Source organism: Abramis brama (assembly GCF_963993115.1).
Source record: "Abramis brama genome assembly, chromosome: 17".
Classification (NCBI taxonomy): Eukaryota; Metazoa; Chordata; class Actinopteri; order Cypriniformes; family Leuciscidae; genus Abramis; species Abramis brama.
Genome location: NC_139979.1, coordinates 22,605,712 through 22,626,450, shown reverse-complemented (window position 1 = coordinate 22,626,450; position 20,739 = coordinate 22,605,712). Strand labels below are relative to the sequence as shown.

The 20,739-nt window shown below is 38.9% G+C and overlaps 1 protein-coding gene across 3 annotated transcripts in view; it reads left to right on the top strand.

The window, feature by feature from the left end:
- Positions 1-3,494, top strand: part of hdac9b (histone deacetylase 9b) — a 59,573-nt gene extending 56,079 nt beyond the window's left edge. For all 3 annotated transcript variants that reach the window (XM_084089813.1, XM_084089814.1, XM_084089815.1), the window contains one exon: positions 1,516-3,494. In XM_084089813.1, coding sequence (XP_083945939.1) covers positions 1,516-1,842 — 327 coding nt within the window. In that variant the 3' untranslated portion in view covers positions 1,843-3,494. The remainder of the gene's footprint in view (positions 1-1,515) is intronic.
- The last annotated feature ends 17,245 nt before the right edge of the window (positions 3,495-20,739 follow it).

Here is a 20,739-nt window from a genome sequence, read left to right as displayed (position 1 = left end):
ATGTGCAATTTTCAGACATGAAGATCAAAAGTACCTAGAGAGCACTTGTTTTGCCTATTTATTGTTATGGCCTCAGTCACCAGGGGCATGTAAAAAAAAAAACCCCAAAAAACAGAAGTCTGGTCTGGGTCACGAATGACTAGTATAGTTGCATGATTGTAGTTTGAAAGTTGCTAACTTGTTTTTCATGTTTAAATGATGTGAAACTTGCAAATCATGTTTAAATATAAAATGAGTTAAATGCAGAGTGCAGCTGTTTTTTTTAAATATAGTTTCAAACGGGTTCTTAATGTATATAGGCCTATTTCGAAACATGTTGGTGTCATATGAATTTGAAAAACTTTTATACCATTTTCAAGAAAACTTTGTTTAATGATTCTAAAAAATGCCATGAGGTCTTAACCATCAAGTAAAAACTTGAAACATATTTTCCCTTCACATGGGAATACAGAAATTATGGAATCACCACACTTAGAGGATGTTCACCCAGCTTTTTTAATTTATAGCAGACAAGCAAATCACAGATATGATACAAAAAAGGCTTAGAGGGAAAAAAAAAGTATTTTCAAAAGTGTTTTGAAATGTGTTCAAGGTAAATAGTTTATTTTACAAATATCATGAATTAATAATCACTCATACATGTCATTAATTTTTTGAGGCTGTTGGCCACCTGATATTTTACAGCCTAAACTAAATTTGCCTTGCCACAAAAAGTTCAATTTGATATTGTTGGAGACGTGTATAATATAATGTTTGGGTTTGGTTGCACCACATGACTTGTTAATTTGGCAAACGTTTTTTTTTAATATATATTATTACGATTCTATTTATTTATGCCAAGCTACATTCATTTTCATTTTCAAAACATTATTTTTATTTAATTAAGTTTTTTTTTTATTATTATTATTATTATGAAATCAGGAAAGTTGTATCACCTTGACATTTTTAACTTGATGCCCCCAAAAATATCAAAATAAATTATAGAAGAGGTGTAAATAAGTCATACAGTATATTAATTTAACTTGAATGTATTTGTAAGTAATTAATAGATCCTTTAAAAAAAGACAGAGAAAATAAGTGTAATTTAATTGATCCTGTTATTTTTACCATAAAACTGACTGGAAGCAACTGAAGAGTAAATAATCTCTCTTTGGATGGTCTGTAAACAGATGTACCTAGAAGTAAATGATTTCTGAGGGAAATGAGGTCATGAATGCTGTGAAATCAGGGATTAGCTCTCTGGCTTAATAACTGAATGTTTTTACATGTGCTAAATAGGGCACCTGTGTAATTTTACATCCAGCTTTAGTAGGAGATATAAAAAGTATGTTACTAATTCCCGGACACAATGACTATATTTACTTGACGTAAGCTATATTTGCATGAGGTTTAGATTCCTCCTCACTATTTAGCTGTTGTGTACGAGTTCCACTTCTGGTAAATGACACTTTGTGTAAATCACTCAACGTTGACAGAACCTCCAAAAACAATAAACCGTGTTTCTCTCTTCCTTAGATGCTATCGAAATCCATCGAGCAGCTCCGTCAGCCGAACGTCCACCTGCAGGAGTCCGAGGAGGAAGAGGGAGAGGATTTACATGACCATCCCATGCAGGAGGACAGCTCGCCCTCTGGTGGTGTCATCAGGAGGCACAGTCCCGACAGCAACCGCAGCTCCGGATCACCCATCGAGCCACTGGACACTCATCCTGGGGTCATCCGGGTCAAGGAGGAGCCCGAAGCCAGCGATGACGAGACAATGGCCACTCAGAGCCTGGCTGACAGGCAGAGATCCTACATTCACCAGGTGAACGGGAGGATGGTGATACAGGCCATGATATGAAACGACAGATACGTCTGCACACGAAGGCACAGGCTGACACACACGCGACATGCTTACACGACACAGAGCCATTGCTTTGGGAGCTCTCATTCGTGAACTTGTGAAGTGATCTGTATTGTACGTTGTATGTTTTGTATATAATTGAATAAGATGAGAATTTTAGCCCACTTGGTCTTTTAAATGCTAAGAAGCAATTCTTGATTGTTTGTTGAAATAATAATTTAAGAGATCCTTTCTACTTTCTATCCGCCCTTTGAGAAACTGCAACTCAAAGCTCTTGTAGGATATTTCTGTGATTTTTTTTTTTCCCCATGGCACTATGGATTTCTTATAGATCTTACTTTGCTTTATATGAATGTTATTATAAAGATATGTTACAGTACGTAAGAGTAAGCTTATTGTTTGCTGAAAGGCTTACAGATCGTCTGGGGACAAAGTCGGTAAACGTGAAAATGCACACAACAACAACAACGAAATTAAAGGAATAAAAGAATATTCCGGATTCAGTACAAATTATGATTAATTGACAGCACTTGTGGTATAATTTTGATTGCCACAAAAAATATATTTGACTCTCATTTTCTTTTTTGAAGATTCAGTAATAATATAATAATTGTATGTAAATAGTAAATATTCTTCTATTGATAGTGTATTATTTGAGCTGTAAAGTTAACTTCTGGGTTTTAGTTAGAAAGCAAATTTTCACACTAAAACAAGCATATTGTTTACATCTTGTGGTTATACTAATAAAACTGTGAGCATTTTATTAGATTGGCCCCATTCTTTTTTCCTTTTTTTTGTAATCAATACTTTGCCAATAACTTTAACTGAACTTAACTTGCATTGAACCTGGAATATTCCTTTAACAGTTGGAACGCGATCTGGAAAGCTCTAGAATGACATTCTGTGTTCCTTGTTCTCCTGTGGCCCGAACCGAAGGCACTCTGCTCCTTGCTGAATTTTTCAGAGGGAGAGAGTTGTAGAGGAAATGCCTGGTGGAAGCCAGGAATCAGAATGATTCATGAGCGCAGGAATGCTGGGAGAGGACAACTCCATGCTGAAGTCAGAGGGCCCAGCAGTGAGCTCTGATTTACTGTTGAGGCAAATTACAAAGTGAGTGAGGAGACGGCGGGGGGAGCCCCCTTTTAAAACCAATCATTTCCTCTGTATTCCCACGTGATGTGTTTACCACGACACGCAGGCTTGATGTTTCTTCGGTAGAAAAAAAAGAAGGTAATCGTTCTGTTCTTTCCTGAGGCAGTGTCGCCATTCGTTGGCCGTCTTTCTTCATGAAGTGCTCAGATCAACTTGCGTGATCAAGAAACTAATTGTCATTTTTTGTTAGCGAGCCATCTTTCCTGTATTCCTCTTTTTTTATTTCAAGCTTTTGGTGTGAAATTATGTTTTGTGAATGAAAAACAAAAAAACAACTTAAAGAGGAAAACATGTTTAATTGATGTGAGCCATCACTATGTCTACAAATAGCCTGTGAGTCAAGCTGAGCTGGCCTGTTTCATTCCTGTTGTCTTTTCCACTGGATGTTAATAAGAACTGTCCGCTAACGATAGAATGTCACATATAGTTTGTAACCGTACGTGTTTCCCGTCTGTCACAGATCACCTTTTATAAATAAAGTTCTTTTCCATCCTGTACTTTCTCTGGACAATCTTTTCAATGAAGATGTTGACGAGTGAATTTGAGTGTAAAATGCAGTCGCTCCCTAACAAACTTTCCCACACTCAGCCAGAGTCCGGCTTCTGATTCTAAGGGCAATCCAGAGGTTTTAGTCTTTGACTTTGAAGGCTTTCGGAACGAGGCTTTGAAGTGAACATGAGAGGTTCCCTAAGTCTGCATTAAAGATGTTAAGATAAAGTGAACCTCAAGACGATGATATATAACCTGGGTTAAAGCGACCAGGTCAAGTTTAACCAATTATGCAAGGTAGGCTTAGCCGGAGCCCGGACAATTCCCAGTCTGAACTAGTGATCCAACTGCAGTGTGCCACCTGTAAATAGTCAATTTTTGGAGAATTTCAGTTTGAGCAGCTTATGTCTCAAATGCTTTGAAGACAAGAAAAAATTATGTGTAAATTATGTGACTTTTGTTCGACATCATAATTGCCTGCATATTAATCTGGGGTAGGTGAAAGTATTTAATTATTCACTTCAACAATGTAACTTTTTTTCCTGTCACTATAAATTTGAATGATCCATCTGGATCAACATGGTCAACAAGCGTCAACATGGTTTAGCTTGTAAGTATTAATGTATCATATAACTGAATGAATGTATGAATGATTGACTGTAATAGGATGTTAAAAAACCACTTTTTGAAACTTTTTACAGTGCGATGGACAGAAAATGCCACGTCTAGTATTCCTAGTATCTAACAACTCCACAATGGACTGGCATGGAGACGTGAGACGATGAAATCAGATGTGTCTGTGTGTTTTTGTGGTCCTTTCCATTTGCCTTGACCAAACTCAAGGTGTGATACAAGACTGCTGAGACTATCCTGGCAGCCAGTAAAGGAAACAGCGTTTCTTTTCAAGAAAGAGTTATAAAACGCCCACCCGGGATCCAAATTTATATCAAATAAAAAAGGAGTGTGAACTGTAAAGGCTCCTCTCTGGTGTGGAATCATTTATTTTGGAGACACGTCCATGCCCAGTTCTCTAGGGCCTGGTGTTGGTGTTATTTTTTGCTGCCTGTCAAACCAAATGTACATGGTGTGCCGTTCAATTATTCGGCTGCTTCCAAGTTGGCCGACTGTGATTGACTGGCAATAAACTATGCTTTGCTTAACTGACAGATCATGGGCATTACATCAATGGAGAAATTCTGTCATTGGATTCATCGTGAGACATATAATATATCTGCAAAGCAAAATATAAGAGTGGTAACTGTCTGATGGGGACGTTGTGGCTCATGCTGGGTTATCATTACCCATTATGTAAAGCTATTTGGTGGTTTTGCAACGTTTCACGTTGTACGGTCAAGACCTCATCCAGTAGACGTCAGTGTATTACAAGCAGCCAAAATGGGAGAGCGAGACATTGGGACAGCCAGTTTTCGTCTCGCCCTTTGCTGTTAGGAGAACGGCAGTCCTCCACCCTCAATGATTGAAAAGGAAGAAATGTTGCCATAACATTGACCCACAGAACTGTTGTCGGTCTCACTGGCCAGCGTCATCCAGCCGGTTATCGTGACTCCAACATTGATCTTCCTTTTCATGTTTAACGAGGTAAGTGAATGGAGAAGGGGATGTTCAAAGAGCAGGCAGCGTGCGGGACCTGCTGTATATCACAGTCAGATTGGTCGGGCTGATAGGTGAGGGTGAGGAAGAGCAGTGGCCCGGGATAAGGGTTCCCATGGGAAGAGCTGACTGCACTCCAATCTGTTAGGGCCAAGGAAGGTTTTCAGAAAAAAGACAAACAATTTTATGTTTTTAAGAACATTTTGCCATTAAGTTTCCAATGTTATTAGAATGAATTTAATTTCCTCATTATGTAATTGAACCACAAAGTGTTGTTTTTAAACTGAAATGTTTAGACCAAAGAAACTTCAATATGACTTCCAACATGTTAAACAAGATTGGATAAAAGTACAATCTAACAACAATAAAACAGAGCCCAATAAAACACATAACTATGAAACACTGCTGACTATTAAACCAAACTAGCTGATTCATTAACTCACGGACATGTAAAGAATGTTACACTAAAATTGTATGAAATCCATGCTGTGGTTTTGGTTTTGCTTATCAAGCCTGATAACATTGAGAGAATGTTCTATTTATGTTAATGCAAGAACATTGTGTTTGTATAATTTAGGTCACTGTGACTTTGTCCTGTGAAATTTTGTCCTAACCCTATCCCTACCCCTAAACCTACCCCTACCCCTAAAATATCTGTGAAATGACAGGTGAATTACACTGATGTAGAATAAAGTGTAAACCTGTCCCTCAAATCTGATTGGTTAATTGGAATGTTGTTCCAGGATCAACAAAGATGTTGATCCAGGAACATGGTGCACTTGGTGAAATTAGGTTAACATATTAAGAGAACCTTCACAGAGCATTAGCCAACATTCGTTTTCTCATTATCCAAATGCACCACAAAATTGTTGTTTTCAAACTGAACATTAATAACAAACTTAATTTAGACAAAACATATCAAGAAAAAAAATACAATCTAACAACAATAAAATAATGAAATAACTGAGGCCAATAAAGCACCTATAACTAATGAAACACTGCTAACTATTAAACTAAACGTTTGATTTATTAACTCTCAGACATTTAAAGAACGCTTTGAGAGAACGTTCTATTAATGTTACTACAAGAACATTTTGTTTGTAATTTTAAGAGAACTTTTACAGAACGTTTTCCAACTTTCAGAGACGATCCCTGGTTAAAGTCTGAAGCGAGAGAAAGTAAAACTGAAAGACAATGATAAAGAGCGGGCGAGAAGGAAAAAACGAGGCTTTGATATCCATGGCCAGGCGTTTTTTTTATGTGCCTGCCTTCCCAGTCCGACTGTGTGAGCTCCAGGGCTCATAAAGCAGACCTTTGGCTGGGGACCTCTGGAGTTAGTTGGGCAGGACATGTTTGAAAGTGTTGCTTGAATGCACCGCCAGGCGGAACAGCACCCAGAGGACTCTTAAGACTGTGATTTCTGCATGCTGCTGGCGACTTGAGCTTTATCCTGCTTCCAGTTCAATCCTATAAGTGTCATTCACAGCCTGTGTGATCATGGAGCAGAGGCGCTGCAGACAGAGCGGCCTATTAAAAATGGAAATCATTCCATTTGACTTCAGAACTTATCATCGCACTACTATAATTCTGTTTGAGGGATCCGTCTCGTTGGTGTTTTTGCATGTATGTAATAATAGAATATGATACTCATGCGCAAGCCTGTCAGGTAGTTTCTCTAGACGAACAGAGAAGCATAGGGCTTTAGACTGAAGAAAGGAGTCATCAGCTCCAAAAATAAAACATTTAGTAAGCAACCATAAGTGCCAACTGAATCCTTCGAAGGCCACGAAGGTCAGACTGAGCGTTTTTAAATGGGACGGTCTATACCAGGGGTGCCCAACCCTGCTCCTGCCGATCGACTGTCCTGCACAGTTCAGCTCCAACCCTAATCAAACACACCTGCCTTTAATTTTCATGTGATCCTGAAGACCTTAATTGATTGCTTCAGGTGTGTTTGATTAGGGTTGGAGATAAACTCTGCAGGACAGTCGATCGGCAGGAGCAGGGTTGGGCACCCCTGGTCTATACGGAGGACTGTTCAGTGACTGTCGTCACTGGCGCGCAATGGATTCTGGGGTAGGCAAAGCCGCGAAGGATCCATCTGGTGTATCCTTAATTTCATGAGAAACAAAGGACGCATTTGGAGGCCGCATTTGAAGGAGCCTTCAAATTGTGACAGCCTTGGTTACTCCGCGGTGACACAATCTGCAGAAACATAAATTGGTGCCTATGGCTTCTTCAACCCTGATCAAACACAACTGAATCAGATGATCTTCAGGAGCGCTTGATAATTACTGACAGGTGTGTTGGATCAGGGATCTTTAGGGGCTGTTTAGACGACATCGTTTTCAACTAAAAACGTAAAAAAAGTATGTGTTTTGGCCGTTCATTTACACGACAACAGCGTTTTGGGTGCCTGAAAACGCAAACTTTAGAAAACGGGTTTCAAAGTGTTTTTGAAAAAGGTCTCCGTGTAAACAACAAAAACGCGAATATCTGAAAACGATGACATCATGCACATGCGTACTACGTGTTCAGTCTATAGTGTTTCATCGCCATCTAATGGCCTGGCAGCAGAATACAGCGTTTTTAGTCGTTTTCGCGGATCCGTGAGAATGATTATCGTTTTGACAACGATAAAAAATAGGCTACATAATGTTTTCCAGTTCATTTCGAATCAGACTAAAGCGAAAAATTATTTGCAGTTCAATGAGAGAACTGTAACCACAGTTGTCTGTCCCTAAATGGCACTCTAAATACTCACAGTCTTGCTCTGAGTCTGCACTTTTGTGACGTAACGCAACTTTGACTCTCGGGAAGAAGTCTGCTGCTGAGCTCACTTCAATGGTCTCATGGACTTAAAGGACACGTGCACGTGGCAGCCATTGTAAGTTCACAAGACCGAAAGTGCATATGAAGTGTGCCATTTGGGACAGGGCTGGGCAGGGACAAGCTGCTCTGAATGATTCACTTTCTGAGCGAATCTGATTTAAACCTCTAACTCTCATGCGAGTTCAAGACTGTTTCGTAAATCTTATTGATGATTTATTTAAAAAAAAGAGCGACTCATTCGTCATTTGTTCACAAATCCGACAAAGAGCACGCAATCTGGGCTATGTTTAACTATTTTATATTTATATTTTATATTTTATATAAATAGCCTATATATTAATATACTAATATTTGTTTATATTTAATTTTTTAACAGCCCAAACATACAGGCCTATTTGGTGCATAAAACAAATTCATAAGGGAATTGGAATAAGGCAATGACGTACATCAGAGTGCACGAGACAGAGCAGGGAAGTTAGCGAGGGAAGGGCTTAACCAGAGCTCTGGCGTAACCAAGCTCTGTTGGTTGCTGAGTGGAGGATGTCGCGCACTGTAAAGATGTAAGTTGATAACACCTATTTACGTGATAATAGTTGACGAAACTACATGCTTATGCAAAGTTTTCCCGCTTTTTTTATCGTGTCAATTTTTTTAATTTTTTTTCTTCTTTTTTTTTATTTTCGTATTTTCGAACATTTATTGGCAGTCGTGAGAACTGGAGTGTCACAGCCAGCCTCCAGTCATACAGGCCAACATTACGCCGAAAATAATGTAAACAAGACTAAAAAAACAACCTTGTTCACGTAAATATTATTTTTAGCGCAAACCTTTTCCAGTGCAATTTTGTATAACAGGAAGAAATTACATGTTCCTATATTACTCTCTTCAACTGCTGAAGAGAGAAACGTGTTATAAAAGTGCATTATCCACAATATGTCAGTGACTGCTCTCTGAGGAGAACATTTGGAAGATAAGGCAGATAGCAAGCACATTTGGGCCGATTCCGGCTGAAATGCGTTACTGTCGGCTCAGTGTCGGCATCGGTGAAAAGATAATGGGCCAGAGTCGTGCCGACTGTGTACACAACACTTCTGGCTGACATACGGCTTTTTATGAAGGGCCAGTGTCGGCTAAAAGCAGTGGTACTCGCGCTGGCTCATATACGGCGTTTTATGAAGGGCCAGTGTCGGCTAAAAGCGGTTGTACTCGCGCTGGCTCATATACGCCGTTTTATGAATGGGCCAGTGTCGGCTAAAAGCGGTTGTACTCGCGCTGGCTCATATACGCCGTTTTATGAATGGGCCAGTGTCGGCTAAAAGCAGTTGTACTCGCGCTGGCTCATATACGACTTTTTATGAAGGGCCAGTGTCGGCTAAAAGCGGTTGTACTCGCGCTGGCTCATATACGGCGTTTTATGAAGGGCCAGTGTCGGCTAAAAGCGGTTGTACTCGCGCTGGCTCGGCTAAAAGCGGTTGTACTCGCGCTGGCTCATATACGGCGTTTTATGAATGGGCCAGTGTCGGCTAAAAGCGGTTGTACTCGCGCTGGCTCATATACGCCGTTTTATGAATGGGCCAGTGTCGGCTAAAAGCGGTTGTACTCGCGCTGGCTCATATACGCCGTTTTATGAATGGGCCAGTGTCGGCTAAAAGCGGTTGTACTCGCGCTGGCTCATATACGCCGTTTTATGAATGGGCCAGTGTCGGCTAAAAGCAGTTGTACTCGCGCTGGCTCATATACGACTTTTTATGAAGGGCCAGTGTCGGCTAAAAGCGGTTGTACTCGCGCTGGCTCATATACGGCGTTTTATGAAGGGCCAGTGTCGGCTAAAAGCGGTTGTACTCGCGCTGGCTCATATACGGCGTTTTATGAATGGGCCAGTGTCGGCTAAAAGCAGTTGTACTCGCGCTGGCTCATATACGGCGTTTTATGAATGGGCCAGTGTCGGCTAAAAGCGGTTGTACTCGCGCTGGCTCATATACGGCGTTTTATGAATGGGCCAGTGTCGGCTAAAAGCGGTTGTACTCGCGCTGGCTCATATACGGCGTTTTATGAATGGGCCAGTGTCGGCTAAAAGCAGTTGTACTCGCGCTGGCTCATATACGCCGTTTTATGAATGGGCCAGTGTCGGCTAAAAGCAGTTGTACTCGCGCTGGCTCATATACGGCGTTTTATGAACGGGCCAGTGTCGGCTAAAAGCAGTTGTACTCGCGCTGGCTCATATACGGCTTTTTATGAAGGGTCAGTGTCGGCTGAAAGCAGTTGTACTCGCGCTATAACTCGGTATAGCTGTGTGTATTTACCATCGGCCCGAGTTCGTTTTGTCACAAGCGGGCCACTTGAAAAAAGGTTTTGGCGGTTAATTTAAATCCTGAGGAAGATCCTGCAGGCTGCAGACGCAGACCAACGTTTTCGAGAGGAATCATTCATCTGAAAAAACGAGTAAGTAATTTAATTAATTTGTTGTTATAGTGCTGTTTTATGTATTAATTGTCAAGATAAATATAGTGTTGTTTTATATCTAACGTTAGATCAGATGTTTACGATGATAATACGTTTACGTTACTTCATAATATCCATTCGGTCCCGGAGAGAGTGTTGATGAGCTACGGTCTCTTTTTAGGATAAATTTGAGTGTTTTTTATTTTTATTAGAAAAACTGCTGTGCTGTAGGCCTATCCAGTGCACTGGATTTTGGCTAATGAAATGATATTGAGTTATATTCCTGTGCTCAAATTTAGTCAGTCAATTCGTCTTTTTCAACGAGTGATTAGTTCATAGGAGTCGAATCATAGGAGTCGGACTACGCTTTCGGCGCCATAGTTCTCTATACAGGCGACTCTTTCTGATTTGATTCACTAACCTCTCAACAGAGTCATTTATTTGTGAATCGAACTACATTGACCACAGTGTACTACACCCGCGGAGACAACGTGTAGGCTACAATCTGAAATAAAAAATAAGATTTTTTTTTTTTTAACACTCCTGTGGGGAACTCCGAAACGGAAAAGCGTTATATGTAGGCTATAAGAGAAGCTGCAAAATAAGTGCAGCTTCTTAATTCATTGTCTTTGGCACGTCTTGTGTTCTTGAATGTAGCGTAATCTGCTTTATTTTATTTATTTATTTAGGCTATTTATTTATTTATTGCGTAATCTGCTTAAAAAAATTTAAAGCGTATATATCACTGTAATGTTATTAAAATGGTAGTTCTTAACATTTTACTGCAGAGGGGATGTTAACAATGATTATGAACGAACATCTGAACGCACTGTTTGGAATCTGACACCAACACTTTTACAGATATTTTGGTAACACTACAATAAGGTTTCATTTAATGTAGGTTTAACTATTATATTAGTTAAGATGGACTAAGAATGCACAATACTTAAGCATTTATTAATCTTAGTTCATTTTCATTTTGACATTTGCTAATGCATTATTAAAATCAAAAGTTGTATTTGTTAAGATTAGTTAATGCACTGTGAACTAATTTTATTATAAATTTTGATTGTATTTTTATTAACTAATGTTAACAAAGATTAATAAATACTGTAACAAATGTATTGTTCATTGGTAATGTTAGTTAACACATTAACTAGCCTAATTTTAACAACTGAGACCTTATTGTAATGTGTTACCGATATTTTAAACTGCTGTGTGAACTCTGGCAACAACATTTGTTAAACCTATGTGCTTAAACTAATGCTTAAGATGTAATATTGACCTCACAATATCTATTCATTTAAAAGATGCAGTTCAGAGAAAGCCTCACAGCTAATGCTGCTGAGATGGAGGTCGAGGGATCATGGACTGGCAGCAGATCGAGGGGCAGACACAAGATAAGTTTAAATCTATTTAAAAACACACACCTCTTTAACCTAGCATAAACATAACACTCTCACATTTCTAAAATTCACATTTGTTAAAGGATTGTTAGGCTGCATAAATTAGGTGAACCAGAACCGGAAACACTTCCCATAACACCGAATGTACTTGTTACATCGTAAGAAGAATGGCATCTACGCTAATGTTGGTCTCTCTGTCTCAGTCTTATCCCAAGGTTACTGTTGTCAGCCGGATCTAGTCCATATCCAGACCAGATGAACCTGCACCCTCAGATGACCACAACAGCCCTGAATGCCAGACGAGAACATCACAACTAGACGAGACCTAGACACAAACACCGTGAAGACCCCTTTGACACAACAGTCCTCGACACAGTCATTGGATCAGATCCACGAGAGCCAGACCAGTCCTCCGCACAGACCCAACGGCCAGCTTCAACTCCAACTTCAACTTTTCACATTGGAGGTTTTCACATTGGAGCTGCGAGTGTAAATTTTATTGTACAAGTACAAATATCTATTGTACAAGTTCTCAAATTCACATCTACATGCTCTCGAGTTTTGCTACTCTTTTACCTTGATGTAATCTTTTCCAACCTTCAAGCAAAAGGAGCTGAATAAAATACTCTGAATGATATCAATCCACAATCTGACTTGTGAAGTGGCCTGGACTCCTAACACATACACCATGTTTGTTGTTTGATCAGAGGAGAACTGGCCCTTCGACTGAGCCTGTTTTTCTTTCTCCATTCTGTCACTGATGGACTCTGGCTTGTTTAGTTGGGGACACTTATTCTTAATAATATTGATCTGCCTGCATTGACACCATTATATGAGAACTGAACTGAGCTGGACGATGACATCAATGTTTTCTGCAGAGCTGCTTAATAATGAAAATGAACTCTTTTTATAATTGATATACTTTATACAGATATTGAACAGAACTGAATCAACACTGAACTGAATTCAGCTGAACAATGACACTATTTTCTTTTAGAGCAGCTTTACAGCCAAATTGAACTCTGTTTGCATCATTGATCATTTTCCTGTATTTACTGTATATAGCGCTATATATTTAATGGTGACTTGACATTTGCAAAATGAATTTATTTAGTGTTAAAGAGAGTGAAAGATAGTTTGTGTGTGAAAGAGTGATGTTTTTCTTTTAATCACAGTAAATATAATTTACTTATTATTTTGTAGTTTAAAAATTGTTGTAAATAAATGTTGATAGTGTATTTGTTCATTGTTAATACATGCTTATATTAAAGTGTATTTGTTAATTTTATAATAAAAACCCTTAATCTTTTTAAATGGTTGAATTTGTGTTTCACTGCCAGTTTCTGGGCCACATCTGGCCCGGGGACCCAGCCGACTCTCAGCCAGATCGGTCTTACAGTGCCTGGGCCAGACCTGGGCCATATCAATAAATAAATCTCATTTTACAGGGTGTGGGCCACATCTGGCCCGGGGACCCAGCCGACTCTCAGCCAGTTCTGTCTTACAGTGCCTGGGCCAGATCTGGGCCATATCAATAAATGAGAGTCATTTTACAGTGCCTGGGCCACATCTGGGCCAGAGGAAGTTGTTTGAGTCCGTTTTCAGTGTATAGCGCCAGTTTTGGGCCGGGGACCCAGCCAGAACTGGGCCAGAATTGAAGCAAGGATGAGGCCCAGAGGTGGGCCAGACAAATTTTGCTATGTGGGGGGAGATAACACAGGCATGCAGTGCAGCAACCATTGCACTTTAAACATAAAACACAGGTCCAAAACACTATAACTGTCACTACTACCACAATTCTCCCTAGAAGTGTGTAAATAACGTCATCACACAGTTGGCAGGAATAACCAGTGGGGCCAGTTTATTTATTTTTTTATTATTATTTTTTACGTCGCTCTTGCAGTTTCAAGTCACTGCTGAGCTGGGGTACCATAAAAGTCACTGTAAAGTTCATGTTCGCATACCTCGGGCTGAAGCTTATATTAAATGTAGCAGGTTTGTCTCGCTCAGTGGGGCGAAGTTGGCAAAGATGAACTTTTTAGTGCACTTCTGAAATGGCTGGATATCAAATCAAGGATGCAGTATAAATCTATTAGAGCCAAATTTCCGGTGAAAATATTTGTTTTCTTAAACTTATGGTGCAGACATTGCTTTTGCATAAAGCCAAATGTACTGTAATACTGTTTCCACTGAGGGTGTGAGGTTATGTTCCTGACCTTGATATTAATACCAGTGAAAAAGGCAATTTTTCATTAGATGAAATGAATCACTCAGTCATTGAAATTGTATTTTTTTAAAATGCATTTGAACGAGGTTTTGGAAACCAACCGACAGAATCTGGATCGATTCTGAATAAAATTTTCTGAATCGAAAACACAAATTTGTGTAAGTTGACTTTTAACGTAAAACCTTTTATTCACTGAAATGTCGCCCTTGAGACAACTTCTCTTGCCCTGTTTCACTGCAAGGCTTAAAGGGTTAGTTCACCCAAAAATGAAAATTCTGTCAGTAATTACTCACCCTCATGTTGTTCCAACCGCGTAAGACCTTCGTTCATCTTCGGAACACAAATTAAGATATTTTTGATGAAATCTGAGTGCTGGATCACTTCTCCATAGGCTGCTAGGTGACCGAAACTTGCTGGCCTAGAAAAGTTATTAAAGAGATCGTTAATATAGTCCAAGTGACTACAGTGGCTCAATCTTAAGTATATCAAGCGACGAGAATACTTTTTGTGCGCAAAAACGAACAAAAATAACGACTTTATTCCACTATTCATTTCCTTCTCTCTGGGCCTCTAGTTGGTTCACGTAGTGTTTTTGCGCTGCGTGTCTGTGTTGCACGTCACCACGTAGGCTCACAATTGGCCGACGCTGGTCATGTGTGTGATGCGTGTTGACGTGCAACACAGACGCGCAGCGCAAAAACACTACGAGGCCCAGAGAGAAGGAAATGAATAGTGGAATAAAGTCGTTATTTTTGTTTGTTTTTGCGCACAAAAAGTATTCTCGTCGCTTGATATACTTAAGATTAAGCCACTGTAGTCACTTGGACTGTATTAACGATCTCTTTAATAACTTTTCTAGGCCAGCAAGTTTCGGCCACCTAGCAGCCTATGGAGAAGTGATCCAGCACTCAGATTTCATCAAAAATATCTTAATTTATGTTCCGAAGATGAACGAAGGTCTTACGCAGTTGGAACAACATGAGGGTGAGTAATTACTGACAGAATTTTCATTTTTGGGTGAACTAACCCTTTAAGCATAGTCCCAGACTAAAATGCATGTTTGAGCAGTCTTAAAGGAATAGTTCACCCAAGTATGAAAATTCTCATAATTTACTCACCCTCAAGCCATCCTAGGTGTATATGACTTTCTTCTTTCAGCTGAACACAATCGGAGTTATATTAAATAATATCCTCGCTCTCCCAGTTTTGTAATGTCATTGAATAGTGTTCGAGTTTTTGAAGCTCCTAAAAGCGCATCCATCCATCATAAAAGTAATCCATATGACTCCAATTGGGTTAATACAAGCCTTTTGAAGCGAAGCGATGGGTTTTTGTAAGAAAAATATTCATATTTAAAACTTTATAAACTAGCCTATAATCACTGGCATGTTCATGAGAGAGTCGAGTTTCCAGCGGAAGGGTGACCTCTGACCTGATGTATGACATAGCTCCTCTTCTCTCATATCGAAATCCTCCTACATTTTTCTTTAAAACTTCAACTTCTCTCTCGTGAACACGCGTACCTTTGCAGGAAACCAGTGATTATAGTTTATAAAGTTTTAAATATGGATATTTTTCTTACAAAAACCCATAGCTTAGCTTCAGAAGGCCTTTATTAACCCCCTGGAGTCGGTACAGATTCAAAAACTTGGACACTGTTTAATTTTATTACAAAGCTGGGAAGAGCAAGGATATTATTTAATATAACTCTGATTGTGTTTGACTGAAAGAAGAAATTTATATACACCTGGCTTGAGGGTGAGTAAATTATGGGATCATTTTCATTTTGGGGTAACTATTCCTTTAACTGAAAGCAATTTGTTTTGTCTCAACTTTATAAAAAGCTACTTAAATGTCCTAATTAAACTAAGGCTTAATCTTGGCTTAATCTAAGCCCTGTCTGAGAAACCGGGCCTCTTTGTGACAGCCAGCTTTACCCTGCTCTATTTTGTTTTTGTCATTCCCTCCAAGTACTATAAATGTGATTGTATAGCCAATGAATATCTTAGAAAAGAGATTTTTGGAGATTTACCTGGTTAGATTTTGTAACTTTGCAAGGCCTCTATTACAGGCCTCTATTACAGCGTGAAGAGGCCTGCCAAAGGTTTGTACCCTATAGATGCTTTTACTCACAATCAGAACCATCAATGCTTTTTACTGGTTTCCAATGATGAATAACAAAGAGAATCATAATCAATCTTCTATTGTGGAAGTGAAAGTCAAGCCCATTTAGAAATAAACAGTGTGAGTAAAGAGTGTTCACATCTGTTGCATGAATTAACAGAGCTGACTAAGCACCGCTGCCCCCACCATCTGCCCAACACCCTTGGTTAAATGAGCTGAAAACGGTTTTAAAAGGCTGTCTCCTGGTGTTTTTGGCCGCAAGCACAAAATACAGTCACACACCAAACAACAGTTTTAAAGCATTAGAAACATTATGTCAGAATTCATAGAGTAAACACATTATTACAATTATAATCTATTTTATACACATTATCCTTCATAAATCATTCTAATATGCTGATTTGTTGCTCAAGTAACATTTCTTATTATTATCACAATTAAAAAAGGTTGTGCTGCTTGATGTTTTTGTAGAAACTGTGATGCATTTTAGTTCAGGATTTTTTGATGAATAGAAAGAACACCATTTATTTGAAATAGATTTTGTAACAATGCAAATTGCTTTAATGCATCCTTACCAGTCAGCAACATAGTGTTGGCCCAGATCCAGCCCACATCTGGTACACGTGGATTTCACACGTACCAGATGTGGGCCAGATGTGGGCCAGATCTGGGCCAACACTATGTTGCTGACTGGGCTGCTATATTAAGTTCCAAAAAACTTAAATCTTAAAACAATCTTACTAACGGCAAACTTTTGAACAGTATTGTATCTTGTCACTTTGTATGGTAAATAGTTCAACATTAGCTGGAGTGCTATGAAGCTAAAAGCTAACACATCCGTCCTGACAGGAACAGAATCTCTGGTGAGGCTGGTGATGGCATGCCAGTTGTAACATGCTGGGAAATCACTCTTTATTAACGGGGATCAACTGATTTGAGTCGTTGGATGCCTCAGCTCTCAATGTACTGCAGTTAACACTAGCCCTTATTTACATTTTGAAACTCAGCTGGCACCGCCAACTCATATGGCCTAAGGGTACTCTGCCATGAAAAATTTTACCTAATGCCAAGAACTCTGGGAATTGGCGATGGAACAGGTGCTTTCTTCCGCAGCTGCCCTCTGTATAATCAGAGCTCTAGTGTGGGTCTCATTCATGTGAATGGAGAAACTGACATTCTTCTGATTGGAATTTTGCTTAGGCCTCATAGGCATGTCGACTGAATGCCTGAAGTGTCACACATGACGCTGCCAACACATGCCTGCATCGCTGGTTGTGTTGTGTTCTGGTACTTTGGCAGAAAGGGTATGATGCACATATATATAATTATCCACAGGCCTCAAGATATTAATTATTTAAATTGTAACATTTTTGGAAGTCCACAGCTTTGCAAAAAAAAAAAAAAAAAGACTTTGACTCTTGCCAAAGAAAATAAAGGAGGTGTTAAGATTAGTTGAAGTCCTTCAGGAGTATTTACTGATTTACTGAGTGGCAGATGTTTTCTCCATTTACTGTATGTAATCTCTGCAGAGAATGCAAAGAAATGGCAGCCACAAACTAAAAATAGTCCCTCAATTTCCACCTCCACCCACATGCTTAAACTTTCACCTAAGGAAAAAACAAAAGCCTGGAAATCTTGGACTATTTTCCATCCGTTTATATCTGTTAACTCTAGAAAATTCGACCACTATTTTTTTTTTTTTTTTTTTTTTTTAGAGAATGTTGTCATCGTAACTTCAAAAGACCTCAAGCACGTTTGTTATCGTTTATATCTTGGATGGAATCATGTGCTTTTCCCTGGATACACAGCCTCAAATTGATAACAGATTGCTTTGGATCCTGTTCTGTGCTGAGGGAAGGCACTTTGTTTTCTTTCTTTTTTTAAGGGGGGTAGTAAATGCTTGAGACACTGTAATTTTTGTTTGAATGAGGAATGGACCTCTGCACTGGGACAAGAGTCAAAAGCCTGAGATTGAAATTGTAACTTTGCACCATAGAAACAGTTGGTGCAACATGATTAAAGGAATAATTGACCCAAAAATGAAAATTCTATTATACTCCCCAACAGATCATTCCAAACCTGTTTGATGTTCAGCCTTTAGTAGAGCACAAAAGGACATTTTAAGTAGAATCTTCATGCTGCTTTTTTTTCTAGGTTTGTGTAACATTAGCAACACATTAGCTTTTTGATACTGTAGCCAAGCCAAAGGCTAGTCATATTAATTGCCGCTATGTGTCCAACGTTGTAGAGAGCGGTACATAAAGTGCATTACCATTCTGATAAATCGCCTTGTAGACGACCCTGTATAATTCGTTCTTCCTCTTCTTCTCTTGAATCAGTTTCTGGTTTAAACATAGCTGAATTAAACCAATATTTCCACTTGCCATTGTGTAGCGTTTACTACAGTTGACTGAGTGGATCAGGTAGTCTGATCTGGTGCGAGTGAGTGGAGGCAGGGACTAATTTGCATTTATGAGTCTGTATACTAAATGAAGCAAGGGTGTAGAGTTACATTCAGGCTATTTTAAGGCATGAATAAATTATTTTCACAGGAAAAAAAATTAATATGAAATTTTGATTATCAAAGATAAGTTTCAAGGGATGAAATTATTGACTGCAGGGGGTCCAGCTCCTGGTCACCATTCACTTTTATTGAATGGATAAGAGCAGCATGAACACAAATCTCTGTTTGTGTTCCATTGAAAAAGAAATTGATTTTTCATTTTTGACAGTTTTTCTGACTGACATATTTTGACTGCTATTATTTTGAGGTATGAGTTCTTTTCCAGAATACATAATGTTCCACAGCTCCTAGAGATGAGGCTTTTCGGGACTGTTTTGAAAGACGGGCTCCGGTCTTCTTGAGGTATGGCACAGTGACATAGCGTCTATAGCAGGGATTGGCAAAAGATGAAAAAAAGGATCAAGAGAAAGACAACATGCTGGTTTTAATAATAAAATGCTGGTATCCGCCAAGAAAGACTGACAGTGCAATCAAATATCGCTTGTTTGATGGCTGTCAGCAAAATACTTTTTATAGCCCCACTGCCAAGGTCTTGAGTGAAATGCCTTTCAGAGGCATGTCTAACTTTAACAACATTTGCTTGTAAGGAATTTGGTGGAAGATTTCATTTTGTTATATGCTTGAAGACATTCACACATGTATACTTATCTGTTGTATTTATTTATTTTATAAAAAATGAATGTTTGGAGATTGAACCATGCTTGAATGTCTCAGTGTTGAGGAATAACTAACTAAAAGCAGCAATGCTATCATAGCTACCTCTGAGTCTGGCATTACACTTTTTTTTTTTTTTTCATTTTATCAACATCTGATAAATAACACAGAGGTAGCCTGGTAAATATATTGTGAACAATAAACCCAAATAGGAAAATTATTCATTTCTTTCACTTATTTATACATGGCTTGAAAAATAAATGTTTGTTACATGAAGCAAACCGTGAAATTTGAGTGATTATACACTTAACACCTTTAAAATTATTTAAATACAGCATGTAAAATTAAAATAACATTCTAATTCACTACAGACTTTATATTATACTTTATATTATAGATATATGATGTCTATATTATAGATTAGCGTTTCTGCAAATTCTGAGTTTCCTACTCGTAAATACTTTGCTTATAATTACGATATTTTCGATTTCATTTGGCACATTATTCTGACCTCCTCTGATATCCGTTTATGTTGTTTCCACCTTCTTTATTGTCTTTGGCTGGGTTTGAAATCGCCCCTATACCTCCCTCATTCACTATTCCCAACCTTAGTTCACTTGAAGGATTGAATGAAAACGAGAATTTGGGAATTCGGACACTGAGTGCTGCCGCTTTTGCATAGGTTGTGCTGTTTAATAATGATTTAAAACTTAGCAAACTGGCAGCTCCAGTATGAAAATATTTATCTTGGTCTCTGTCATGGAAACTATGTATAAACCTTAATTAAACTATGTAATAATCAATAAAAAATTTTTTATATGAGTATGATATTATGCTGTAGCCACATTGGACCAATAGTTTGGAAAATGGATGGATGATTCAGCTGTAGGCGTCATCTTCTGGTCAGACGCGGGAATTCATTTGGCGTGTGACTCTCACAGTGCATTATGGGTATTCTCTAGCCATTGAGCATTCATCGGTTGTACACTCGTTATTATTGTGCATTGTGGGATTGAGTGAGGGCACTATGAACACCACTATACAATAGCTGTCCCCTCAAATAGTGCCCTATTTAGGGGTATAGGGGTGATTTCGGACACAGCCTTCAACTGTTGTTGTTTCTTCTTTGAACAGATCTTAAAAGCAACGACTCAGCTGTGAGTGTTAGGTTAGGGTCAACCAATTAGTGCAGTTATTGATCAGGCACTTCAAGGGGTGCTCAATCCTGCTCCTGGAGGGCAACTATCCAGCAGAGTTTAGCTCTAGCCCTAATTAAACACACCTGAATCAGCTAATCAAGGTCTTTAGGATCACTAGAAACTTCCAGGCAGGTGTGTTGGGGCTAAACCCTGCAGGAGCAGGATTGAACACCCCTGAGTTAGATACTTATTAATCAAGAACTACATGACAGCTACTTGAAAAATAACCAAAAT